This window comes from Equus quagga, chromosome 1, assembly GCF_021613505.1.
Source record: "Equus quagga isolate Etosha38 chromosome 1, UCLA_HA_Equagga_1.0, whole genome shotgun sequence".
NCBI lineage: Eukaryota > Metazoa > Chordata > Mammalia > Perissodactyla > Equidae > Equus > Equus quagga.
Window position 1 is genome coordinate 133,456,495 of NC_060267.1, and position 26,905 is coordinate 133,483,399.

Sequence of the window (26,905 nt, forward strand, 5' to 3'; positions counted from 1 at the left end):
CTCCACTCTCTCAGGGGCTCCGCATCAGACCCATCTGGCACAGGCCCATGCTCAGCCACTGATTCAAGGGGCCTGCCTTTATCTCTCCTCTGTAAAATGCACCCTCCTCTTGTGTAAGAGGTTGTAAATTGTATGGACCACATGAGGCATGTACGGTGGGTGGATTCTATAGACAGTGTCTGTGATGACAGTCCCCTCCCCACCCCCAACCTGGGGAGCGCCATCCCCCTAGGGGCCAGGGGTCTGGTACCAGCAGAGGTGGGTGCTGCTGTCCCTACAACCTGGAATCAAACCCAATAATCTCCCTGAGTCAGCAGTATTATTAGGCCCTAATAACTTGTGAAGGGCCTGTCTCCAGTAATTTCTCAGTTAACATTATCTGCTATTATCATTACTACTACTATTCTTATTTTCATACTCCCAATTCCCCTTACAGGCCCCTGAAGCCCTGAGCTCCCTCTATCGGGACTAGGGCTCAGGGATGGAGCCGGTCTGCTATGGCAGAGCCCCGTGACCTTGCTTGACCTTGCTAGGCTCAATTCCTTCAGCTGTAAAACGGAATTAACAGTGAAGCCTCCCCTCTGAATTCCATCCAGGGCTCCGTGCAGGAAGGAGCCAGAACGGTCCGCAATAAGATGCGAGTCAACAGGCAAACTGTGAGGCAAGCCTAGAGCCTGGGGTTGTTATTACTATTTGTGTGTGTGGTTGATACCGGAGGGCAGTGCGGCCTGACACGCAAGTGTCGGGGGGCTGTGGGTGGCGGTAGGGAGGTGGACAACTTGGGGCTCGGGAGGTGGCCGCGGGGCGCGGACCGGCGCCGGAGGGCGGGGCGGGCGGGCGGGGCCGGCGGCCTGGGGTGACGGCACGCCCCGCCCCCGGGCGGGTCCCGGGAATCTTAACGCGCCCTCGCGCGGCGCCCGCCCTCGGCCGCTGCCAGTCGCTGCCCGGGCAGCCGCGCCGCCTCCGCGTCTCCGCGTCCTGGTCCTGTCCGCGTCCTCCCCCTGTGCTCGCCGGGCCGCGCCATGGAGGGCTACCATAAGCCTGACCAGCAGAAGCTGCAGGCCCTGAAGGACACGGCCAACCGCCTGCGCATCAGCTCCATCCAGGCCACCACGGCGGCCGGCTCGGGGTGAGTGCGGGCGCGGGCCCGGGCAGGGCTCAGGCGGGGTCTGGGAGCCGTTTGCGGTGGCCGCGGGCACGCCGGCTCCGTGTCGCGCTGCACGGTGGCACCACGAGGGAGGCGGCCGGGGACGCTGAGACGGCGGAGACGCGCGCCTCGCAGGGCCGGCGGGCCGGGAGGCACCTTCCGCTGCGCCGCGCACTCTCGGCCCGGCTTCCGCCCGCGGGCCTCGGCTCCCGGGGCGCGCAGGCCCCTGCCCCGCGCCGGACGCCGGCTCCCCGCTGCCCTGTGATGCGGGGGCCGCGGCTCGTGCATCGCAGAGCCCCGTGGCCGGCCATGCCGGGAAGGCCACCATTATCGCTCTGTCACTGAGCAACCAGGCCCTGGGCCGTGCGCTCTGCACGCGCGGCCCTCGTGACCCCATCTACAGCGTGTGTGGCCGCCGCTGGTAACGTTCCACCTTGCGGATGGGGAAACTGAGGCTCCGAGTTTAAGTCAGTTGCCCAAGGTCCCCAAAGCGCCAAGAGCTGGAATTTGAACCCAAGCTGCCCTAGACGAGAGCGCCTGTTTTAACCCCTCACTTTGTAGGGAAACTGGGGCCCGGCCTTCTCCCCAGCTCACACTACCCTCCCGTTCGCCCCCTCACACTCCTGCCACCCTTGGGTTGGGGGACGTGTTTGGAGCAGGAGACTGCTGAGACACCAAGTGAGGGGAGTGGGGAGGAAGGTGGCCACGTGGATGCAGCACTCTGGCTCCCGCCGTAAAGGGGAGGTCTAAGATCTGACCTGGGGCTGGAGGCGGGCTCTGGAGGGTGAGGGAGGGGAGACTTGGAATGCTAAGAGAACCCAAGGCTCTAGCGTAGGGAATGCAGCCCTGGGGCAGGGACCACTGCACGTTCCCGGTGGCTGAGGCGAGACGCCCCTCCCCCAACATCCTACCGCCCCCGGGCCCTCGGGCTCAGAAGGTGGAGAAAGGCTGTTGCTGATCCCAAGGAGCCTCCTCTGAAGGTGCCAGTAGCAGGGACAGGGCTAATAACGGGCTGCGGGCAGCTGGAGGCCTTCAGTGAGGTAGCTGAGAGAATGGGCCAGTGAGTTACTTCAGAGGCTGTTTCTCCCTCCGTTAAATGGCAGTGAGAGCAGCTCCCACTCTCAGGGTGGCTTCAGAGATTCCAGCTGCTCCCTTGGGCCCTGGCATGAGGCTGTGGAGACAGCAGTGTGATGGGTTCATGAAACGATTTTGAGAGCTGGTTGGGGAGCGATTTCTTAGAAGAATGACAAGATTCTAGCTGTTGGCCAATTTCATACAGGATATGTTATTAATAAGTAAATCTCTTTTGACCTTCAGGTGGGTATGCACTCACCCTGTGTACTTTTTTTTTTTTTTAGATTTTATTTTTCCTTTTTCTCCCCAAAGCCCCCCAGTACATAGTTGTATATTCTAGTTGTAGGTCCTTCTGGTTGTGCTGTGTGGGACACGGCCTCAGCACAACCTAAGGAGCAGTGCCACGTCCACACCCAGGATCCAAACTGGCGAAACCCTGGGCCGCCGAAGCAGAGCGGGTGAACTTAACCACTTGGCCATGGGGCGGGCCCCTGACCGTTTGTACCTTTAAGACATTCAGTTCTGGGGCTGGCCCGCGGCACAGCCAGAAAGACCTATACAGAAGGACCTACAACTAGAATGTATAACTATGTGCTGGGGGGCTTTCTGAGGGAGAAGAAGAAGGCAAAAAAAAAAAAAGATACCCGGTTCTCAGAAGGGATTAGACCTCTCCTGGCAGGCCATTTCCCGCCACACCATCTGCGTGCACGCTTGGACACGTTGTCTCTGTTGGGTTTATAGCAGTCTTACCCATTGTGTGGGGCACACACTAGGTCTACACACCTTGTATGATTTGCTGGGTGCTACTGGGTTTACTTCCCTTGACCGTTTCCTGGGGTCACTGGCCCTGCAGGGCCTTGTTGAGCCCTGCTCTGTGCTAGGAGCTGTCTAGCTAGGCTCCTAGGGGGCTGATTGGAGAGACACAGCAAGTTACCCAACTAAATACTGTTAGACATTTGAGCATCTTACATGGCCAGATAAGACCTGCAGACTGTTAGAGGGTCAGTGAGCAGCCACTTGGGCATCCCTGGTGTGAAGCAGAGCATCCCTTATTGCTAATATTGTCTCATGCATCCTGAGAATAACCCTGTGAGACAGATGCTATTATATGAACATTTTATAGGTGAGGAAGCTGAGGCCAGTGTGTTAAGTTGCTTGCCCACTCTGGTCCTTGGTGGCTGTCCCATGCTGCCCGGTGAGGGGCTTGTGTTACCAGGAAGACTTCTTGGACAGACGGGCAGCACTGGGCTGGAGAACGAAGAGAAATTGGAAAGGGGAAGGTCAGGTGCAGTGATGGCAGATGTCAGTCAGTTTGAAAGGCACTCTGAGAGAAATGAGATAACGTGTACAACTGTGGGGGGCCTCCCAAAGGGAGGGGGTGTTGAGTGGGTCTCCTGGGTCTTCATTAGGTGGTTAAACTGATTTCTATGGAGAAAGATACTGTGTGTGGCCACAAGAGTTACACCCAGGTTTACAATGTAATGCCTTAGGGAGGAACCCACTGAACTCAGAAAGTGTCTAGTTGCAAAAAGGAAAAAAGAGAGTGTAAAATACAGTGATTCCTGTGTGTTTGTGAGTGTGTGTAAAAGATGCAGGAAAGAAGGACGTAGAAAAACTTACTTTTCGGAAGGAAGTAATGTTGCTAAGCAATCCCTGTCACAAGAAAGATTTTGAAAGGTGTGTGCCAAGAGGGATGGGTGTGCACATAAAATAGTAAAGGAAGACTTGACCAACTCAGGGCAGTGTTCTGGCCCCTGGATGTTTGTTTTCAGGCCCACCATTCCCTGAGGCCCTGACCCAGTTTGCGTGGCAGTCACAGCCAAAGTGACCATCCTGTCAGGCTCCCCTTTCTGGGAGAGCTTACAGTCCTGGATGTGAAACAGCACCTTGGTCAAGTCTTTTCATGGTCACCCACAGAGGCTGGCCTCAGACATCTGTCAGTGGGGACCCAGACTGGAGAGTTCAGGAATTGGTGAAGTCCTGTGGCATCACTGACCACGTGTCAGTGGATCTCACCATGCCCCGGGGAGTGAGGACACTGGCCTCTGGCAGGGGGGCTGGCCTGGCATGGAGGGACAGCCCTCACAGAGGGCTCTTTGTGGAAGCGGCACCCACACTGGCCAGAGCTGCTCTGGGGTCATCTCCCTCCACATGCTGAGGGAACTGTGGCAAGAGTCCAGCTCTTCCAGGCTTTAAACAAATGAAACCCAATGGCCTTGTCAGAAGTGGCCTGGCTGCTGAGGCTGGTGGTAAAGATTTCATAGTTCTCACTGACCAGGGCTTGACTCCAGGAGAGGGCCTGGAGGAGCAGAGTGAGCCGTCTCTGGGGTCCTGCCCCCTGCTGTTGTGGGTTTCACATCCTGGTGTCCATGGGACTTGGAAGTGGCTGGAACTGCATCCCTCTACCCAGCTCTGGTATTTGGGGATGCCTTGGCTGAATGCTCAGAGGGCCCCTTCCTGGCCCAGGGCCCTTTGGGTCTTTGGCCCCATGTGTGCCCAGCCTGTCTGGGCAGAAAACTGCTGCCAGGGCCTGCTTCACCATTCGGGTGGCCTCCGCCCCAGCCTGGCCCTGACTGAGGCAAGAGTGCAGCCCGTTGAGATTGCCCCAGCAGCAGCATTTCCCAACTCGGGGTGAAGACACCTGGCTGTCCTGGAGTGACTCAGTTCTTTGCCTGAGTGACCTCTGAACTCAGCAGGGCTGGTGGTCAGTGTTTCTTGAAGCTGAGAACCGGGTGCAGCCCCCTGGTTAGGGTCTGGCTGAGACGTTCTCCTGGCTTCTGGGAGCTCTGACCCCTGGACTTCACTTCTTTCGGCAGCCCTGTTGTCACTAGAACCTGGTCCTGCAAAATCAGGAACTCCTTTATTGCCACAGACACAGCTCTCTGCCCTGGGTGCCCGGAGCAGTCTCTGAGGGCAGGGACCTGCCCAGAGCCGGGTCCTCAGGCAGTCTCTGTGCTCGTGCCCTGAATGGCAAGGTGGAATCCACTCAGAGTGGGGTGGGCTTGTGGGAGCTGGGGGATCCCATCGGCAGCTGGGTCTGGCTGACTGGGCCGCACTGTTTGGGCTTCTTGCTCAGAAGTCAGTTGCACTCGTGGTCTGGATGTCACCTCTGAGAGCTGCACAACCAGGCAGGGGCATGTGCACACTTGAGAACTTCCTCTACAGGATTCTCGGCACCTTTTTCTTCCTTTTAAAAACAAATCTTTAACAGCTCTCTTGAGGTATAATTTACAAATCATAGCATTTTAGGTGTACAGTTCAGTGGCTTTTAGTAAATTAACAGTGATTTGCAATAAGTTTTACTGGATTGACTACATCCAATGTTAGGACACTTCATCACCGCTTAGAAGACCCCTCGTGTTCATTTGCCGTCCCTCCCCGTGCCCACCTCCGCTCCCAGCTCTCAGGCAACCGCTCTATAAATTTCACTCTTCTGAACATTTTATACAAATGGAATTATACAGAATGAGGTCTTTGGGGTCTGGCTTCTTTCACTTATATAACGTTTGGAAGGTCATCCATGCTTTAGCATGAATTAGTACTTTTTTTTAATTGCTGAATATTCCATTGTGTGGATATACCACATTTTGTTTATGTGGTCATCAGTTTCTCTTAGGATTTTGCTTTTGTCCTGGGTCTTCTGATAGCAGACTGTGTCACCTTGGCAAGTTACTTCCTTGCTGTGGACCTTAGTAGTCTAGTCCTCAAAATGAGGAAGAGGTTAGACTTAATCTCTGATATGCTAAGAGCTAATATTTACTGAGCAATTGCCATTTTTCTGTGCACTGTGCCAAGTTCTGTACACATACACTACCTCATTCAGGCACATTCTGTTACCATCTCATTTTTGCAGTGAGGAAACTGAGGCTCAGAGAGGTCACATCCCTAGGGTCTTGGAGCCAGGATACGTCGCTTATTCATTTGTGTCCTTTGTTTGAACCAGGTGCTGTTCAGGCCTGAGGATGCAACAGTGAGAAAGCTCAGATTCTCTGCCATCATGGAGCTTGTGTTGCAGTAGGATAGACAGGCAATAAACTGCCACAGGTGGTGGCAAGCATGAGGGAGAGGAAGGAGAGGTACTTAGATGGTGTGGTTAGGGAGGGCTTCTCGGAAGAGGCACCATGGGGCAGAGCTCTGCAGGCAGTCTTTGCAGGCAGGAGCCAGCCCGGGCAGTTTGGGGAACGCGAAGAACAAGGACTGCTTCTGAGGTTCACTTTTGCCCTGGCATCCTGGGATTCTCGCCTGAGTATTTTTTTAAAAGATAAATGCCTAAAAATATATATATAAATAGTGTCCATATGTTATAAATAATGAACCTGTGTGTACCTACCACCAGGCTCAAGAACTAGGACATCCAGCATCCTGGGTGTCCCTCCCATCCTCATTTCCCTCCCCCCCCCCCAAAGAATTACACCCTGAGTTTTGCATTATCTTTCTATTGTTTTCATATAGTTTTATAACATTTGTGTATGTTCTTAAACAGAGTGGTCTTCCCTCCTCAACAGGTCCTCCTGCAGTGTGCTTTGTTCACATGTTGTATTTGTGAAATAATGTTGCCATTGGATCTGTGTAGTCCACTCGTTCTCCCTTCTCGTAGTGTTGCATTCTGTGAACTTCTTGTGATTACTCCTCTATTCTGTTGACGGACACTTGGGCCGTCTCCAGGTCTGGCCCTTGCACGCAATGTGGTCACTCCCGGGTGTGTTTCCAGAGCGTGCGTGAAGCTCACGTGTCTGTTCTGCTGTAGTATGTGCCTTGGGTGGAGTTGCTCGGTCTTAGGTAATGTGCATCTGCAGCTCCTGATTTGGTTTCTTTTTAATATAGTTAAAAGATTCTTCAGGTTTTCTATTTCTTCTTGACTCACTTTTGGTAAATTATTTTTTCCTAGAGTTTTCCTGTTTTCAAGTTTATTTGCATCAGGTTGTTCAGAGAATTTTATCGTCCATTTGTACGTCCCTCCTTTCATTTCTAATATTGCTCTTCTCTTTTTCTGGATCCTGCCTTGTCAGAAGTTTGCTGAATTTTTAGTCTTTCCTTTGTTTTTTTTTTTATTTTTAAGAACTAACCTTGGCTTTGATTTTCTTAAATTGTGTATCTGCTTCCTATTTCATACATTTCTGGTCTGATTATCTTCTTTCTACTGTCTTCGAGCTCCCTCCATTTTTCTAACTTTTCCAGTTGGATCTTTCCTGTTGGTTTTCAACTCCTGTGTTTCTTGCTTTGGTCTTTGGGTCCTTATTTCTTCTCCATAACAGATTTCTTTTCTTTGTATTTTTAAGCATTGAGGATTGCCTCGGTGAGGCTGTTATGGGTGCTTGGCCTCCCTGGTTTGTTCATTTATCGAGAAACCGTGTAACTCCTGGTGATTCAGGCCCAGTGTCTGTCCGGCGGGAGAGGCACTGTTTTTTGAGTGGAATTGACAGCTCTTACCTCTTGATAATGGAGAGGAACCAGCCACGGGGGTGAAGGATCTTCTCTGCACTTTTCCTGCAGGGAAACTGAGCAGGTAGAACGAATGCTAAAGGGATGAGAGAGACCCTCCTGGTAAGGGAACCTCTGGAAGAATGTGTGTCCTCCCCGAGGTGGGGGACGTCTTTGAGAAACTTAATTTATTAAGCTCCCAGCATCACCTTCGTAGACTGAACTCCTTGGGACTATAAGTGGGCTCTTCAGGCCAAGGCAGGGTTTTTTAATGAACTTGTAACCCCTGTGCATCACCAAGAATCAGGTAAAGTACCCTGCAGCCCCCCATCCGACCCCACCCCGACCTGGCCCTAGCCAGTTTGTGTGTGTCCATGGGTGTGTCATACACACCACCATGGGGTGGGGCCTCCACCAGCAGATGTCCCCCAGGGGAGGCCAGGGTTTCAGGACAAGCTCAGCCCTGAGGCCACAGACTCAATAGCTTTTGGCCCTGAAGGGCTTCCAGTAGGTTGAGCTTAAAAGTAACTGCCTCCTGTGTGCACAGCGCTTTACAGCTTACAGTGTCCTATCTCAGTCCTTCCCTCCTGCCTGCCCCGTCAGGGTCCCAGCCCACAGATAAGGAGTTGGAGGCACTGAGAAGTTTAGCATCTGTCCTGCAGCAGATGGTGGTAGCTGATGGTGACCTGGGCACTTCAAACTCATCATCTTCCTGGGATTCCTGGACACCCCCATCCCGCCCATCATCCTCACTTACAAGTGAAGGAGCTGAGCCTCAGGGTAGAGCACTTGCTCAAGTCCCACAGCTCCTATCCCCACCCCAGACACTTTGCCGAGGGAGTTCCCTGAAAGCTCTGGGGTGGAATAGGGTGGACACTGGGCCCCTAAAGACCCCTTATTCTGTATGCTTTTACTTGGTGGTGTGAACACAATGCCAGCAGTGTGGCCGGATGCAGACTTTGGAGAGAATAAAATATTGCTCACTCCCCCGTCCTGGGCCTATCAGGGAAGAGTTAAAATCAACTAATTTTTGACTTCTGGCGTCTGTCTGTGCTGACCTTCTCCCTCCCTCCACGTCCACTTTGCCTGGCTTTGGGGATGCTTCCACCGTGTGCAGAAAGTGGTTGCACCTACCATTTATCCCTGAAGCCCCTTCCAGGCGGCCAGGTAGGAACGTCACGCTTGGGTCACAAGGTGGACAGGGCAGGCGGAGCCCTGCACCTGCCTGCCTGCCTTCTCCTCAGAGCAGTTTGTCCACATCCTTCCCCTACTCTTCTCATAACAGTCGAGGCTTTTGATACGGGATTCCTCAGGGACCGGGCTGCCCTTGAGATGGGAAGGGCAGGAGGTCAGGCTGACTGGTGTTGACTGGGATGTCCTCCCGCTGAAGTTTGGCACTAGGAACAAGGGAGCTGTGTCCCTCCCAGGCAGAGAAAGGTTTCTCGTTTACATTTCCTCACCTCCCTCTTTCAGGTCTAGTGTCTTTTCCCCATCCGTGACCAGGAGTTCGTAGAAATGGTTAAGTATAAGATGATTGTGTGCTGGGAATGTGACTACTAAACCAGCATGGACAGTTCTGGATGTCCCTACTAATGTGTCTGTGCTGGGAGTGACTCACCCCTAACCTGGTGGGGGGCCGACTGCAGGGGAGGAGGGAGGCTCCTGTGAACTCCAGGTGTTGCATGTGCCCTTGGGTTTGGCATTGGGCATGTTCAGGGCGAAGGACCTCGCTCGAAGAGCAGCGTGAGAGGGCTGTGCTAGGCTGCGTGGAGCGGGAGGCTGGGAGGCACGAGACCTGAGGCGGACGTCTTAACAGAACCGTGGAGCAGAGGGCTTCAGGCTTAGCTGGGACCACGGCGTGTCCCGGCAGGAACCCCAGCCTCTGCCCCGTTCCTGTGGGCACCGGCTGGGTTCATCAAGTGGGTCCTCGGAGACCTGAACCTGAACAAGTCTGATCTGGAAGATGGAATCCTTGCACTTTCTCCTGAGAATTCCTCTGCCCAGCAGCCGTTCAGATAACTGTGCAATTATTAGAATAAGAGGCTTAAAAAAAGGGGGACCCTCTGACCCCACTGCTCCAGGCTGGAAGGGCAGGCTCTTGCTCCACCTCAGCCCTTGTCACAGGCAGAAGGGATTTTTATTTTTACGTGATTGTAGCCTTTGTAGAAGATGAGATTGTGTGTTTTGCCTTTTTAAAGTCTGCACAAAGCCTGGGTCTAGGTGGCAGCACCAGCCCTCGAGGCCCGTTCGCAAAGCTGCTGACTAGTCCAGTGATGCTGTTGCACAGCCTGAAGTCTAGTTTTTCAGACTCCCAGCCCCACATGTTAAGGCTGCTGGGAGGTTCATGGTAATTCCACGAGGCTCAGTCCCTTAGTCCCTGCCCCTGGACTCAAGACCGGCACCCCTGGGGGCCTGGGAGCACAGGGTTGCCCCTCCCAAGTGGGCAGAGTCCTGGGCAGTCCCACTGGGACATAGCTCTTTGGTCAGTGGTGGAGGGGCCACCGCTCTCAGCTGCTGAATCCTTGTAACTCCTGCTAGGAGCCTCAAGGTGAGGACTGGGCTCCACCTGGCACCAGCCACCGCCCAGCCATGGTGCCACCTTGTGCTGGGTCTGCTGTGTGCGTGGTCTCCTGGACTTCTCCTTCCTTATGCTAGTCCAGTCCCAGAATTTTTCACTTGCCATCACTCTTCTGGACTGTTGGTCCCTGGGAGGGTGTGACAGTCCATGGCACCCACTAGCTGGCCCAGACCCCAAGCTGCCAGCAACGGCCTCCTTGAGACCCCATGCAACCCTCTCAGGGAGCAAGAACACGTGCCTCTGTGATAAGCCAGGCCTGTGACTCTTTGGGACACAGGTCCCAGGTCCCTGTATGCGGGCTTGGGGTGAGCCCCGTAGGTCAGGGGTCCAGGGCTGTGATGCATGTGTCGCCTCTCTCCTGGACCACAGCCACCCCACATCATGCTGCAGTGCTGCGGAGATCATGGCTGTCCTCTTTTTCCACACCATGCGCTACAAGCCCCAGGACCCCCGGAACCCTCACAACGACCGCTTTGTGCTCTCCAAGGTAGGAGCCCAGCTGCCCACCGCTGACTGCCCTTTGCCTGGGGTTGGGTGTCATGTAGGCCCTGAAATGATGAGAAGGTGCTGGCAGCGAGTGATCTCCAAGGAGACCTCCCCTGGTGGAAACCCAGCCCTGGCCCACCCTTCCCAGGCTCCTTCTCCACTTGCTCGGCTTGGCCGGGCCCATCACAGCCTCTCCCTTGGTGTCTTGCTCTGTGTTGACCTAGCACAGAGTAAGGAATAAACAACTTAATTAATAGGAGACAGTGGAATGACCTGCTGGATGTTGCTCCCGTGTTTGGTCTTGACAGACAGGACTCAACATAGAGGTCTGGGGTACAGCTTTGTGGCTTTCCGCACGTATCTTGCAATGCTGTCCCAGCACCCCCAAGGCCATGGCTTGCCCCCTCAGGAGTGGTGGTGCTCTACGGCAGGGTTTGGGATGGGGCACCCTGTCCCCCCACTTCCACATGAGAATCACGGCCACAAACCATGCCACAACCCCTGAGATCCACCTGTGCCCAGGCCTGGCCCCATGGCCTCTGGTCTCCCGGGGCAGGCATCAGAGCTTAGAAGTCTGTCCAAGTCCACTCACATGCCAGAGACTGGGGATTAGGGCAGCCGGCTGCCTGCTGGGGTTTTGGCCTCCGCCAGCCTCACAGCTGTGCTCCCCCTGCACCTGTCCCAGGGCCTGCCCGGCCTTGGCTGTGGGAACTCTGGGCTGGAGAGGGATGAAAGGAGGGAAGTGGCCTTCACTCGCTTCCACCCTAAAATGGATACCCTGCCCGGCAGGCGCGGCTGGGCCCCGGTTTCAGTGTGTAGGGGAACAACCCCTAAGCATCAGCTTCCATCTCACCCCCTTCACCCCCCCGTCCCCTGGCAGGGCCATGCAGCCCCCATCCTGTACGCTGTCTGGGCTGAAGCAGGCTTCTTGCCCGAGGTGGAGCTGCTGAACCTGAGGAAGATCACCTCTGACTTGGATGGGCACCCTGTTCCGGTAAGTGCGTCCGCCAGGAGCCGCACAGGCCTCTGTCTCTGCTTCTGTTTTCCCCGGGGGCAAGTGGCAGGGGGCAGGGCACCCACCAAGGAGCCGAAGGTGGTGAGAAGCCAAGGAGTGTAATGAGGTGAGGAAGGAAAGAAATGGGTGTTTGGGGGGGTCACGCTGTTCGCCCCAAGCTGGTGCTGAAGGGTGGGGCCCTTTGAAGACCCCACCCAGGGCACTGAGGGTGGACTGCAGGGAAGGCCTCTCCCCAAGGACCAGAACCCCAGCTCCCCTTCCCTTCCTGGCCTCCCTGGCCATACAGACACAGCCCAGGAGAAGAGGGTCACCTGGGAGTCAGTAAGGGGGTCACAGCAGGATGCTGGTGACGCCCCAGGACAGGGGCCCGGTGTGCTCCTCAGGTTCTAATCCCTGCAGATGTTTGGAGTTCCTGGGTACCATGAACCTGTCACTTCCCCATCCGGGCGCCCACTCAGGCCAAATGTTCTGTCAGTTTTGTCATGAATTTTCCCCACCTCTCTGGGAGGTGGATGATGTGGGCTCCATTTACACGTGAGGGGACTGAGGCCCACAAAGGTGCAGTCCGTGGCTTGAGGTCACACAGGTCCCTGGGAGCAGAGCTGGGATTTGAACCACACCCACAAGTGCTGCTATATGAGAATGAGAAGTCACACTGGGGGGAGGCCACCCCGGGGCTGGGCCTCCTGCAGACCCAGCTTACATGGCTGGGTCTGGTGGGGCTGTGGCTGCTGTAGCCCCTGAGACCAGGAGGCCAGGATCCTGGGAGGCAAGCTGGGGAAAGACACTGCTTCCTCCTCTGCCCTGAGAGTAACTGTGACCCTGTTATGGCAGAAACAAGCTTTCACTGACGTGGCCACTGGCTCCCTGGGCCAGGGCCTTGGAGCTGCCTGCGGGATGGCCTACACGGGCAAGTACTTCGACAAAGCCAGGTAACACTCCCACGCCCCACTGCCCCCGGGCACCTCCTCTTGCCGACTTGGGCTGAGTGGGAGCCAAGTAACCGTGCAGGTGTGGCCTGAGGCAGGTACCATGACCAGCCCCCTTTTCAGAGGAGGAAATAGCCTCAAAGGAGTGCAGGGACCTGCCCAGAGTCCCTTGTTAGTGACTGGCAGGGCCGGGTTTGCATCCAGGGCCTGTGCTCCCAACCACATGCACTTTGGCCAGAGTGCTTTAGCTCATAAGTTCCTGTGTTACCCTCAAGGCATGTGCGGACCCCAGAACTCTCAGAAGCCCTCATCCCCAGTGTCTGACCAAGTGCCACAAGCCCAGGCCCAAGCCACTTGCCTTTCTCTTTTGAAAGGAGAAGATTGTGTGTTCGGGAGGGTTCTGGGCATCCCTGAGCCCCACCTGTCAGCCAGGGGAAAAACAGACATTGGAGAGATTGACCTGCGCAGGGTTGGTTTGCAGCTCCAGCGCCAGGCGGTCTGGAGGAGGACACCTTTGAGGCAGGTTTCAGCCACAGGGCTGTCTGCTGTGGCCAGACTGCGCCTGCCAACAGGTCTCTTTATTGGGGAAAGGAGGAGTGTGGGCTGCAGGCTGTTAAGGGGAGCAGTTTGTCAGAGGGTTTCTTCAGTCCTTTACTCTTGGGGGCGCTGTGCTCCATGCTCATCTTGATAAGCTCCCTGTGGGCTGAGTGGTACATGAGTACAGCTTCCCCTCTTACAGATTGGGGATACTGAGGTAAGATGCTTGCTTATGACCCATTTAGGTGGGGCAGGATTTGCACTCACAGCGTACGTCCAGAGTCTCCATATTCAGAGTCCCCAAGGCTGCTCTGAGGGGCCTGAGGGAAGCACAGGAGGGTCAGGAAGGCTGTGGGTAGAAAGCTTCCTAGAGGAGGGCCTGATGGAGCCTGACCTGCAGGTGGCAGGAAGGGCGCAGCCATGCAGCCGGTGGCTTCCCCACTGCCCCACAGTCCACCCCACTGGCAGGAGAAGGGCCACAGCCAGGTGGGTCAGGAGGCTGTGGTGGTGACTGCGGCCCTTTGAGGACTGGTGGCTGCAAGAAGCCTGACTGGACGCTACTCCGCAGTGAGCACCCACTATGTGCAGGCCGATCTGAGGGCAGGGGGCTCCTGAGCTGGCTCTCCAGGAGGTGGGCTGGGGCTGTGGGGCCTTCCGGGCCCTGTCAGGCCAGTGTCACCTGGGAGCACAGTGTCTGCCTTCAGTTCCTGGCTGGGCTTTGGGGCCATGCTCGGCTACACCCAGAAGTGATTCACCATGAAATGAAGAAAGTCACAAAGAATGGGATGTATGTTTAAGAGTATTTTATTTGGCACAGAACCAGAGATGTGAGTTAATTATTCCCTACAGTTGCTTGAAGTAATTCCCTGTGAAGGGTCATTTCCTGACCCTAATATAATGGAACAAGCTGGTGTAGGGAGAAGGGGTTTAGCTGGGTTCCCAGCAGCCAGGGTTGGCTAAGGCTCAGGCCCTCGAACTATACCTTGAGGGGTGGCGGGGGCATGAAGGGAATTAACAGGCCGTGCCAGGCTGGAGGTGGCGTCCTGATAGAGCACATCTGGCCTCCAGTCTCAGCTCTCCCAGCCATTAACCAGGGAGCGTACATCAAATTGGCACTCTTTCATTTCTCTTTTAAGTAATTTTTTGGGGAGATTATAAAATACCTACTCATCTGAAAAATACGGTAAAGTGTTAAAAAGAAAGGAATGTTTTCCTTATTCTTAACCACCCCCCCCATTTAAATCTTACTAGCAATATATCATGTTTCCTCCATGATATTGTGAAAAAAACCTTACAAATTTGTAATCCTAACATTACACAATTTTATATTCTGCTTTTTAGAAACATCTCAGCACCGTGAACATTTTCTCACAAGCTTAACTGTCGAGAGCTCATGTTAATGATTGCACAACCTTCTGTTTTATGGATCTGCTATGACCCATTTAGGCGGTTCTCTGTGGTTGGACCTTTGAGGCAGTTTCTAAAACCTCTACAACAAATGTCAACCCTCTGTTTAGGGTGCCTTCTCTTCATGGTAGTTCATGGTTGTGGGTATTTGCAGCCCCCAACCCCAAATCTGACAGCTTCAGGCAGCACAAAATCTCAGAGACAGCCCCGGCTTCTGCAGGGCCTGCTTTCCTGTTCACGAGCCTCCCCAGTGTCTCCTCAGGACCGCAGGACATCCGCCTGACCTGAGCCTGTTAGCCCAAGAGGGCTGCCCTGCCCCAGGCCTGGAAGCCTGAAGCTGTGCTTGGACGCCACTCTTGGCCCCAGTCTGACTTCCATGGAAGTGGGCGTGGGGCTGGGAAGGCAGCCCATCTGCTTCTCTGGAATCCCTTTCTGGGGAAGTCAGTTCCCTACAGGCCTCTCTTGCTCAGCTGCTCACTTTGGGGAGCTGCTGTGCCAGACCCGAACCCTGCAGCGTCTGCATACGCTTGCAGCCTCTGCATATGCTTGCAGCCTGCAGGGGAGAGATGAGACAAGCTTGAGGACAGGACCTCTGAGTGTGGCCCTGGAACCTTCTGCTCCTGGCCAGGGACAAGTGGCTTGCCTGCTGAGGCCACAGAAGGGAAGGCAATGGGCAGGGAGAGGATGCAGAAGCCCTCCCTGACCTGCTGGCCTTCAGAGGTGCTGAATCATGCTGACAGCACCATAGCTGTCCCCGCCTCTTCTCCAGCTCCCTCCTGTCTTGGCCCTGCAACAAGGAGGCCTGAAAGCCCAAGCTGCTCAGCTGCAGCCAACTCCAGGGCCGTTTCCTGCAGCAGCCGCAGAGCAGCTGTGTCCTCTCTGACCCCGTCCAGGCACCAGGGCCACGCAGCTGGACACTGGGCAGGGGAAAGGGGCGTCTCCGAGTCCTGCCGCTCTTCCCACTGCGTGTACATTCCTAGACAGCAAGGAGTAGACGGTCTGGGCTGGGCTGTCAGACCTGGGTTTGAATCCCCGCTCAGCTATTCCCCAACTGTGTGACCTTCAGACAAGTCCCTTGACCTTTGAGCCTGTTTCCTTGTCTGTGTTTTGGGAATAACAGCTGCACTTAACCTCACGGAGAGGGTTACCCAGCACCAGCCCTGCCGGAGCCACGGGGTGCCATGCACCAGTGATGGAGTTATTGTGTCTATGCCTGTGGCCGCTGCTCCCCAGCCGCTCCCATCCCCCACATCTCTGGGGTGGGAGTCAGAGCCCCTCAACTGGTCTCCCTGCCTCTCGGCTCACCCCCTTGGCTCCAGCCTCCCAGGGGCCCGGGAAGGTTCTGTTCACTGGGTAGCTTATCCCAGTTCAGTGCTCTTTTTACCATTGTGCTGCCTTTGAAATGATCACAGGTGCCTGTGTTGAGGGCAGGACAAGGCCCAGCTCCAGGCTTGGGCAAGAACCAACCTTGGTGCCTTGGGGAGGGCCCATCCTCTGAGTCACCTGTCCCCACCATGGGCCCAGTCCTCAAGTCCCCTCGTCAGTGCTCACTGTTCATCTGAGGCCTTGCTCTAGGATGCTGCCTGGCAGCACACCTTGCCCTGCCCAGCCGGCTCCTCTAAGTCAGTCCCCGGGGCTCCCCCAACACTCCTGGTTCCTGGGAGGGTGGAGAGAAGTGAGTCCAGCCCTGCAGCAGGCAGTTCGAGCCCCTCCCACCCAGTGAGAGTAGTTCACCTCACTCTTCATTTTACTTGTGCCCCAACAATCCCCGATTTTCTGGGTCCAATTGACCAGACCCCTGGGCGTGGACTTGGGGTGGGCAATGGGACCTGCCAACACTGCTGCACACCTCTTGCACGTCTTGTGTGGCTGCTCCTTTCCCAAGCACAGTGGGCCCAGGTGAGTGGGGTCAGCCTCCAACCTACTCCCCTTACCCACAGCTACCGTGTCTATTGCTTGCTGGGAGACGGGGAGCTCTCAGAGGGCTCCGTGTGGGAGGCCATGGCCTTCGCCAGCATCTACAAGCTGGACAACCTTGTCGCCATTCTTGACATCAACCGCCTGGGCCAGAGCGACCCTGCCCCCCTGCAGCACCAGATGGATGTCTACCAGAAGCGCTGCGAGGCCTTCGGGTAAGTACGAGGCCGTGGCCTGAGCACCCTCACAGCTTGACAGCCGGCTGTGCTAGAAGCTTTGCAGGTTCAGGGGCTGAAGCTAGAGGCTAAGCCCCATCTAAAGAAGGTCTCCCTTCTTCAGCATTTGGCTCACAATTTCAGACTCTTAGCACTTGGACTTAAAGTGGCAGCCCAGGCCACCATCGTGGATTTGTGGGCTGAGGCCCAGTTCTCAGCGAGTTCCTATATTTGCGTGGTTGTGTGGCACCAGGGTTCTCAGAGCTTCTGTGTAACATTATCTGACAGATCTTCACTTTGTTCTTGGGTGAAGAGGGAGGGGGTGCCCAGTGTGAACCAGGCTTACTCACGGAGGCTAAGGGACAGATAGAGTTTGAATGTCAGTCCGGTGGTCCCCTCCCGTACTGGCCCCAGCCAGCCTGGGGAGGAGGAACAGACCCCTCTCCCAGTGAAGTGGTTGTGAATTCAGAGTCACATGTTACCAAGCAGGGAGGTCCGTCTGGGTGAGTGTCATCCGGAGGGGCCCTCAGCCTGATGTCCCTCCCCTGCCCCCAATACCCACTGCTCTGCAGTGGGGGCTCTGAGGGCCCAGGCCCCCAGGCTCAGCCCTGGCCGAGGAGACTGTGGCGGACTCTGGGCTGGGGCCTCCAGGGCCGCCCGTTGTAGAGTCGCCAGCCAGGGAAGGTCGGGGAGGAGTCGCAGTACCCGAGTACACAGCAGACACGGGGTTATTTCTGGTGACTGACTTATGGAGGGAGAAAGTGAAGGGAGGAGATACCCTCTCTGTTGGACAGAGAGGGAGACATCACAGAGTGTCTCAAGGGCTTGCCCAAGGCCACATCAGGCTGAGGACTTGGAGCATAACAGCGTCCCTGGGTCTGTGTCCATAACCTGTGGTTCTGAAGCCAGATTCCTTACGTCCTGCCTCCGTCATTAACTTGCTTTGTGACCTTGGGCGGGATGCTCCACCTTCAGTGTCTCAGTTTGCTTGTCTGTAAAATGGGGGCAGCAACAGCAGCGTTGTGGCGAGGCATAAATGGGTTCGTGTGTGTCGTGCTCGGCCCAGTGCCTGCACAGAGTGGGCATTTAGTACATATTAGCTGCTATTTTTATTCCTATTAATATGACAGAGGGTCCTCGAAAGGATTGCCTTAAAGAGCAAGGTTGTCCTGCCCCAGCTCCACGGTCTAGATGTTTGCCAATACGGCTCATTTTTTACAAGTTTCCAGCACCACATCCAGCATCTATGGGGTGATCAGAAGTGTCCCCTAAATAAAAATTGGGCCAGAAAATTCGTCAAGAATCTAATAGCAGACAGAATCAAGAGTCTAATAGCAGACGGATTCCAAACCCCGTGCCTTGTCCCCAAAGCAGCTTTCAGTAGGAAATGAGCAGATCAGGAATCAAAGAGACAATAAATGAACTAAGCTTTGCATTACTTAGGAAAGCGGAGGAAAACCTGCTCAAAGGCAAACAAGAGGAGTAAAATAATGCGGAAAGAGAAAAGAGAAAATGAAACCCAAATTGGAAACAGAAATGTTTTAGGCTTCGCAGCTCCTCCAGCTCTTTCCAGATTGCAGCTGTGCAGTGGAGAAAGGGCGGACCTTTCCCAGGACCCTCCTTGGGGTCTTCGGGCATGGCCCTTGCCCCTCACTGTCCTCTTCTCTGTCCCCAGCTGGCATGCCGTCATCGTGGATGGACACAGCGTGGAGGAGCTGTGCAAGGCCTTTGGCCAGGCCAAGCACCAGCCAACAGCCATCATTGCCAAGACCTTCAAGGGCCGAGGGATCCCAGGTCCGTATGCACGAGCCTGCCTCCCCATCCCCACCCCTCCCCTGGGACTGGGTCCTATGGCTGATGGAGGGGCATATCTCTGAGGCCCTGTGTCTGGGGAAGTACCAGCCCTTTGCTGCCTTCCTGAGTGCACTGGGGCCACAGAAGGGGGAACAGGAGATGTTGTGCTCCCTGAGGTGACTCAGTGGTCAGCATGGCTGAGCCAGGATTTGAACCTAGGTTGGGCTGGCCTCAGCCAATGGGCGTGTACAGGCAGGAGAGGAGGGCCTTTGGAAGGGCCTGTGGGTAAGGAGAAAGGATGCTGGTGTGAGTCAGTCCCCCACACCGATGCCCTGGCTGGCATTTGCACAGCATCCTTGATAACTCCAGCTGTCTGCCCTGAGCTAAAGGCCCCATGCAGAGCCAGGAGAACCTGGAAAGACCTAGGTTCTCTCCTATGGGGTGAGTGAGGTACTCCTCAAGCAATGGAAAAGTGCTTCCAGAAGGCTGTGTGGGTGGAGAACCTGGAAGGGTCTGGAAGATGGTTCCTGCACTAGACCTTAGAGGGATACAGGCATAAGCTGCTCCCCAGCACCCGGGTGAGGCTCCAGACCCCTCTGGTGGAGATGGCCCTCGTCCATTTTAAAGATGGTAAAATGGGGCTAGAAGTGGTCAGAACTTGTCCGGGGACACACGGAGTCGGGGGCACTAGGGGGCCTAACTGCGGGCCCAGTGCCAGTTCTGCCTTACCGTGCACATGCCCTGGCTGCCCCCCTGCCCAGCCCGGGGTCGCAGCTCTCTGACCTGCACAGCCTGGAGGTAGATGAGGACTTTCGCTGCTGCCTGGCGCTGACCCCTCAGGTGTTCTACCAGGCGGGATCTGGAAATCTCTTCTGGTTTTGGGGGTTCCTAGGGGTCTGCAGGGCTGCTGGGTACTGCCTGGGACAGTCAGTCCTTGGCTCTACCCAGGCTGCGGTGAGATCTGAGGTAGGACTGTTAAGCTCGCTGGTGCCCACACAGCAGAGCGGGGCAGGGGGTGGGGTGGGACACACACGACAGACGACGCATGTGACCAGGTGCCTACGGAGCCTGCTGGTGCCTCAGGTGACCTTGGCAGTACTCAGCCTGCTCTGTGCTCAGCTTCCCCTCTAATGGCTTCCCCTCCCAACCCATTCAAGAAACTGAGTGTGATTTCCACCGCAGACCCCTCTCCGCAGGTGCAGATGTGACACAGAGGAGGACAGGATGGGACGATCTGCCCACACACGCTCCTCTCCCCACTTGGCTCTGAGCTCCTGGGGACTGGTTAGCTATTCAGTGGGTGCTGGGCATGTGGAATCCTGGTCACCACAACCACCCTCCTTTCTCAACTCTCGTGCCCAGTGCAGGGCTCTGCTTGACTGTGACAACATCGTTCCTTTCCTGTCCCCTCCAGGGAGGCCTCCTAGCCTTCCCTCAACGGGTAGAGAGCCAGGCCCCGAAGCAGCTTCCTGGCCCTCGGGGAGCCTGCATCTGACCTGGCCCTCTGCCCTCCTCCATTGTACCTGCAGGGGTAGAAGATAAGGAGTCTTGGCACGGGAAGCCCCTCCCCAAAAACATGGCTGATGAGGTCATCCAGGAAATCTACAGCCAGATCCAGAGCAAAAAGAAGATCCTGGCGACTCCCCCGCAGGAGGATGCCCCCTCAGTGGATATCACCAATATTCGCATGCCCACCCCGCCCAGCTACAAAGTTGGGGACAAGGTACAGAGTTGGGCCTCGCTTTCCTGGTCCGACTTGGGTGGAGTGGCCATGGTTCTCGGGCTCCCTGAGGCTGGGGCCAAGATGTACCTCTGCAGAGTAGGGAGAGGGAGAAAAGGGATTAGTTCGGGGGTGAGAAGGAGCCTTGAGGTGTTGCTCCTGCCATTTCCTTCATGGGGACAGCCAGCTCCAGAATTATTTACCTGCAGAGGCTCAGAGAGGACAAGGGACTTCCCCACAGTCACACAGCAAGCTATTGGCAGCACTGTGGTCAAAGCCCATGGCTCCTGAGTCCCACCCCATCCCTGGTCCTTCAGGGCCTTGGCTTGAGCTCAGGACTTCCCCATGTCTCGCCTGGCAAAGGCTAGACAGGCCCGTCCTGCTCCAGGGCCCTCCCTCGTGTGAACCCATGTCAGGCTTTCCCACTCCCGGGCCCTCGGTGTATTCCCATGCCAAGTGGGGTGAGTTTGCAGACCTCTGTCACAGGGATGGGGAAATTGAGGGTGTTAGGACATCTTTTGCAGCCCAGACACCTCACAGCTGGGCTGTGGCACTCCCAAGACGTTCATTGTAGTTCTCAGGGGCAACCTTACAGAAGTTAAGCTTCCACAGGACCCGGTGTTGCTGGGCTTCCTTTTTCTGCCCCTATTTTTATCTTTTTCCCCTCCCTAAAAGCTATGGCCTCCCAGAGGCTGAGCAGAGCTCCAGGCCACATGCCCACCACAGTGCTCAGAGCTTTCCTGCTCTCCTCCCCACAGATAGCCACCCGCAAAGCCTATGGGCAGGCCCTGGCCAAGCTGGGCCATGCCAGTGACCGCATCATCGCCCTGGATGGGGACACCAAGAATTCCACCTTCTCAGAAATCTTCAAAAAGGAGCACCCGGACCGCTTCATCGAGTGCTACATTGCTGAGCAGAATATGGTGGGTGCCAGGCTAGGCAGGTGGGCGCAGGGCCAGCCACAGCCTCGGGCTGGGGTCTGAGGGGGCCAGGGGCAGGACTGAGGTCCTCCTGCTCCTTTGGGCAGCTACATTGGCACTGCCTGGGTGCCTGCTGTGGATCAGGCCGGGGATGCCACAGGAACAGCTAGGACCCAGCATTTATCCCTTGACCTCAAGTGACTGCAGTAGTGAGGGAGGGGTGTGTGTGTGTGATGCCCAGGTGCACATGTACTGGATGAGCGTGCAAATGGGGAGCTGAGTAGGGCTGCAGGTGCACACAGGAGATGCTGCATGTCGGCCAGGCGTGGTGGTGAATGGGCTCTCTCTGGGGCTAAAGGGCCTTCCAGGTGGAAGGGAGGCACAGCCAGGAGGCTGGGACATGATGGGTCTAGTAGCCAATAGGTCTGCTGAGCCCCTTTTACGTACAAGGCTCTGGCCCCGCCACCCTGAGGGATGCAGAGATAAGAGGACTCTGCGGGCCTCTGACCTGCACACAGGGGTAAGCATCCCCGTGTCAGGAACTGAGGTTGTGAAATAAGGACAAGGTTTAGTCCTGTTTCTCCCAATATCCATTCCTTCTTGCCAGAGTTCTTCCTCCACCTGAGCCTGAAGTCTCCCTATGGCTTCTAGCCTTGGCAGCTGGAGGGTCCACACTAAACTGGCAGGGGTCTGGGGCAGGAGGGCTCATGTCAGCAGGCGGGTTTCAGAGCTGTGGAGCACGTGGCAAGTTTGGAACTACTGCATGCACTCAGTGCTTCTGGGCCAGGGACTTGGGGCCTGGACCCTCCGCAGGCATACAGGGGGTTGGGAGGACTGGTATCTGCAGAGGTCTTGGGGCTGGTGAGGGAGATGGGAGGGAAGACTTCCAGATGCCTGGGAAGGGCGGACCATCTTTGCCCAAGCTTACTAGCCTGCTGTGGGAAAGGCTTTTCTTGTTGCTAGCAAAAAATGTCCCCCAGGAAAATTAATTTTAAGAGAACTTTTGAAATGGTTATTTCAAGTCACAGGAGTTCGGTGTTTGGAAACAGACTACGGGGTCCATGGGTGCACAGAAATCTGTTGTATGGGAGGAGGAGAATTAAGTTACCAGGATGACAGAACCCCTCTCCTCCTCCCCGAGAGGTGGCCGGCCTCAGGAAGGGTCCTGGGCTCCCTGGCCAGCCTCTCCCTCTTTGGGGCTGACGCTGCCTGACTGCCCACTAGGTGAGCATTGCTGTGGGCTGTGCCACGCGCAACAGGACGGTACCCTTCTGCAGCACTTTTGCGGCCTTCTTCACGCGGGCCTTCGACCAGATTCGCATGGCAGCTATCTCCGAGAGCAACATCAACCTCTGCGGCTCCCACTCCGGCGTGTCCATTGGTGAGTTGAACCAGGGCCAGGATGCTTCCACCTGTAACTTCCCTGGACTTTGGACCAGGAGGTGAGAGGGTGGGGCCAGGATTCCATTCCACAAATAGGGTCTGACTTCAGCGTATCTTTTCCCACGCTCCAGGAGAAGATGGGCCCTCCCAGATGGCCCTAGAAGATCTGGCCATGTTTCGGTCAATCCCCACGTCAACCGTCTTTTACCCAAGTGATGGGGTGTCTACGGAGAAGGCAGTGGAATTAGCAGCCAATACGAAGGTTAGTCGCATGGCTGTTCTTTCGTCTGTTGGCAGCTAGCTTTCTCTTCCCTAGAGGGACAGGAGGGGAGGCCACCATGCAGGCACAGAGCTGGTCATTCAGTGCCTCAGAGTGGTGTCTCCTGCCCTTGCCCCTGGCGTTTGTAGCTTGTAGAAGTTAGACCAGGAAAAAACCACACACATCATGCTTCCTGCTGCATGGCAGACATTGCTAATGGATCACCACACTCTTTCCCCACTGAGAATCCTGGCAGTCCCTGCCAATCTGGCAGTGGATGCCTATCTGCCCTCCCTGAGCTGGGTTCTCCAAGACGGAAAGAATGAGCTGAGCACCGTGGTCCTGACAAGAGCCGCCCTGCCATAGACCAGAGGGCCCCGCAGCTCATGTTCTCTACCTCCTGGGGCAGTCCCACTTCGGAGGCCAGGCTCCCTGATGGGAAAGTCATCTTCCATCTGGGGCTTGGTGCTGGCAAGGCCGTTGGGTCACTCTCCCTCAGGACAAGTGTTTGCAGAGGTGCACACTGCACAGGATGAGGGGCTCCTTTTCCCTGCTGAGGGAGCAGTCAGCATGAGGTGCCTGACAGACACCTCCAAGGGGACGATGAGATGGAGGAGGTTTGCAAGTGGGAAGTGACGAGCTTTCTGGAAAGACTCCACTCTTTGAGGTTGGATGTGCTACATCGTAACCCTCAGTTACGCTGTTTTGTCCCAGGGCATCTGCTTCATTCGGACCAGCCGCCCAGAAAACGCCATCATCTATAACAACAATGAGGATTTCCAAGTTGGACAAGCCAAGGTCAGTGCAGTTCAGGCCCCATGTGACCCTACAGAGCGAGCCTGAAGTTGGAGCCCACCCCAAGCCACCAGTCCCTGAGCCTCATTGCCCCCATGTCACCCTCAGGTGATCCTGAAGAGCAAGGATGACCAGGTCACTGTGATTGGGGCCGGAGTGACCCTACACGAGGCCTTGGCTGCTGCCGATCTGCTAAAGAAAGGTGAGGAAGGAGGGACCCAAAAAGTTGTAGATTGGGTGCCGACTGTCTATTAGGTCTTCAGGATGAGAAAGCATTTCTTCTAATTAAGTGACGGTGAACCTTACCGGGTGCCCAGCATGATGCTATGTCCAGGGCTGCAGTGGCCAGTCCCTGCCCCGTGGCCCCAGAGGTGAGGGGCCTCGACCTGGTGATCAGATCAGAGGCCCTGGAGCCTGCCAGTGGGGCTTGAATCACCACTCAGCTGGGCACTAGTTAAGTTATTCAACATCGCCGTGCCTCAGTTCCCCCATCCATAAAACAGAGATACTGTCACCTGCCCCGTGAGGCTGTCCTGAGCATTTAATAAATGTGACCTGGAATTATCCTTATTATCATTGCGGGCTCACAGATGTTAGCTGCTGGTACTGGAGGGGAGTGAGGCATTAGCCTTCCCTATAACAGAATCACAGTAGGTGTCGCATCTCACTGAGCATGAAGGAGAGGGCGGACGTGGACGTCCTTGGGAAAATGACCTCAGATGTGAGTAGGAAGTGATGAGCAGAGGCCCAGGCAGAAGGAACAGCATGTACAGACTCTGAGGAACTGGAGGAAGGAGCCGGGGCAGGAGCAAGATCATCCGGGATGGACATCCAGGGGAGGGTGTGAGGCAGGCACGGCAGAGACTCGTCTTCTGAGCATCCTGCTGGTCCTCACCTGACCTGACCCCTCATGTCTGTGCCCCAGCTCCCTTCCCAATCATCCCATAAGCCCTTGCTGTATCTCAGATCAGACCCCTGGAGCTGTCGCTCTGGCTTCCTCTTCATCTTCAAAGGCATCTGGAAGGTTGAGGAAAGTTTTGTAGGCTCCACATATGCCACTCGGTGAGAAAGTCCAAAGGCAGAGACGCCCTGGCCCAGGGTGTGAGGGACGAGAGAGGGCACTTGCCTCTCTTCCCTGAGACCAGACGCTCCTAAATCAGGCCAGGGAAGGCTCCCAGGAGGAGGTGGGTGCAGAATGCCAGAGGACATGGGCATCACAGATAAGACAAGGAAGGGAGCCAGCCACCAGGGAGTTGGCAAGCAGGAGCTTGATAGGAATGAGGGGACAAGTGGTCCTCCTCAGGACAGGGACAGGCCACAGGCTGAGCTTTAGCTGTGTGACAGCTCTTAGGACCCCCCTCCCAGGGCCCCCACCCAGGGGGCCCATCAAAGGACAGACCCCAGCACTCAGCCCCGCCCCTCTGTCTTCTCCCCTCACAGAGAAGATCAACATTCGAGTGTTGGACCCCTTCACCATCAAGCCCCTGGACAGGAAACTCATTCTCGACAGCGCCCGTGCCACGAAGGGCAGGATCCTCACGGTGGAGGACCACTACTACGAAGGTGATGGTCTAGGCAGAGAACCAGGGGCACCTGGCTCGGGAGGGCTGGGGCACAGGGCCACGGCTGGAGGGCTGGCCTTCCTCCTTCCTCCCAGCCCCAGGAGGGCAGCTGCAGCCCGGGAACCGAAAGCTGTCCCTTGGAGCACCAGGGCCTCTTAATAGGCTTCAGGCTTGGCCTGGGACCCAGCGAACTCTCAGCGGCTGGAATGGCTCCTGGGAGCCCCTGCCACTCAGGAAGCCAGTGGGGATTCCAGTCTCACTGCTAAGAGTGGAAAAGGTGGCTTGTGTCCTGGAAGTAGTTGAAAGTTAAGGCGATTATGCAGAATCAAACTGGGAAAGCAACACAGAATTTGTCTTTCACAAAGTAGCTGTCCCTAAGCACACACCATCTTCCCCTCTCCCCAGGAGAAGAGATGGGCCTAGATTCTGGGGTCAAGTGCAGATGTTAGTCCATTGATGACAGCTGCCCAGAGGATGGTGTTAAAAATGATTCAGAGGCCACATTTGAGCTTATGAAAAAAAATAAGTATGGTGATTGATTGGTGACGTCTCCTCTGGCTACAGGCCTGAGGAAGAGGGTATATATGCCGTCTCTGCCATCCTTGGGTAAGGGAGTAAACTAGAGACGGGCAAAGGGGCTGGGGCCAGCCAGGCGCTCTGGGGATCCACCCACTGCTCACCCTGAGGCCACATCACCTGACTCACCTCCTTTTCTTTGCCCAGGTGGCATAGGTGAGGCAGTGTCCTCTGCAGTAGTGGGCGAACCTGGTGTCACTGTCACCCGCCTGGCTGTTGGCAAGGTACCAAGAAGTGGGAAGCCAGCTGAGCTGCTGAAGATGTTTGGCATTGACAAGGACGCCATTGCGCAAGCTGTGAGGGGCCTCGTCACTAGGGCCTAGGGAAGGGTATGGGATACAGGTGGGGTTCTACACGTTTCAGAGAGATTCTGGCAGAGGTGCTCCAAGATGTACTGAGAGGAGTAGTAAATATGTTTTGAGAAAAATGAATCAGCCCCTCATGTTGTTTCTTTGATGTGGATGCAGCTGGTGCTGGTTCTGGGGAAGAAAGGTGGAGGGACAGCTAGGGAGGTTTGTGCCCTTGGCTCTGGGTCTGTCTACTCTGACAAAGGGGGTCACCCAGACATGGCCCTAAGGGAAGAGGAGGAAAGTTTCTCCTTTAAGTTGGGTCCTAGATGGAGGCCGGGCGTGGGCTGCCAGTGGCCCAGGTTGGGCACACAGGGTCTGCATTTGTGCTGGGTTTGGTGCTGACTCACTCTAGGTCAGGCACAGCCTTGGGAAGAATGAGCCCTTTGGTCCAGCTGGCAAGGCAGGAGAGCACTGGCAACTTGCAGGGCTGTCCTTGAGGTTGGGGGTCCTGCTGCCTCCCCTGTAGCCTGAGTCAGAGACAGGAGGTGCCCTGCTCTCAGCCGCTCTGGGAACTGGGACAATGTCCGTGGTGGGGAGGGGCCCAAAGTTGTGGAAGCACCTTGTTTAGCTGGGTCTGCCATAACAAAATACCACAGGCTGGGTGCCGTAAACAATAGATGCTTTTCTCATGGTTCTCTAGGCTAGGAAGTCCAAGGTCAAGATGTCCACCGATTTGGTTTCTGGTGAGGTCCTGCTTCCTGGCTTGTAGATGCTGCCTTCTCCCTGTGCCCTCACATGGCCTCTTTGTGAATGCCTAGAGAGACAGCTCTCCAATGTCTCTTCCCATAAGGACGCTAATCCTATTGGATCAGGGCCCCAC

At 55.8% G+C, this 26,905-nt stretch overlaps 1 protein-coding gene across 2 annotated transcripts; it reads left to right on the plus strand.

Moving 5' to 3' along the window:
* The first annotated feature begins 917 nt into the window (after positions 1-917).
* Positions 918-26,166, plus strand: TKT (transketolase). Of its 2 annotated transcripts, XM_046669009.1 has the most exons (15): positions 1,009-1,129; positions 9,116-9,160; positions 10,590-10,707; positions 11,587-11,700; positions 12,556-12,653; positions 16,535-16,726; positions 18,402-18,520; positions 20,050-20,243; positions 20,999-21,163; positions 22,385-22,541; positions 22,675-22,805; positions 23,517-23,600; positions 23,706-23,799; positions 25,038-25,160; positions 25,883-26,166. In XM_046669009.1, exons 3-15 carry the CDS (start codon positions 10,624-10,626, stop codon positions 26,056-26,058), a joined length of 1,731 nt encoding a protein of 576 aa, XP_046524965.1. In that variant the 5' UTR covers positions 1,009-1,129; positions 9,116-9,160; positions 10,590-10,623; the 3' UTR covers positions 26,059-26,166. The 2 variants fall into 2 exon arrangements, with proteins under 2 accessions (XP_046524955.1, XP_046524965.1); XM_046668999.1 differs by lacking the exon at positions 9,116-9,160 and having other exon boundaries at positions 918-1,129.
* Positions 26,167-26,905: the final 739 nt, after the last annotated feature.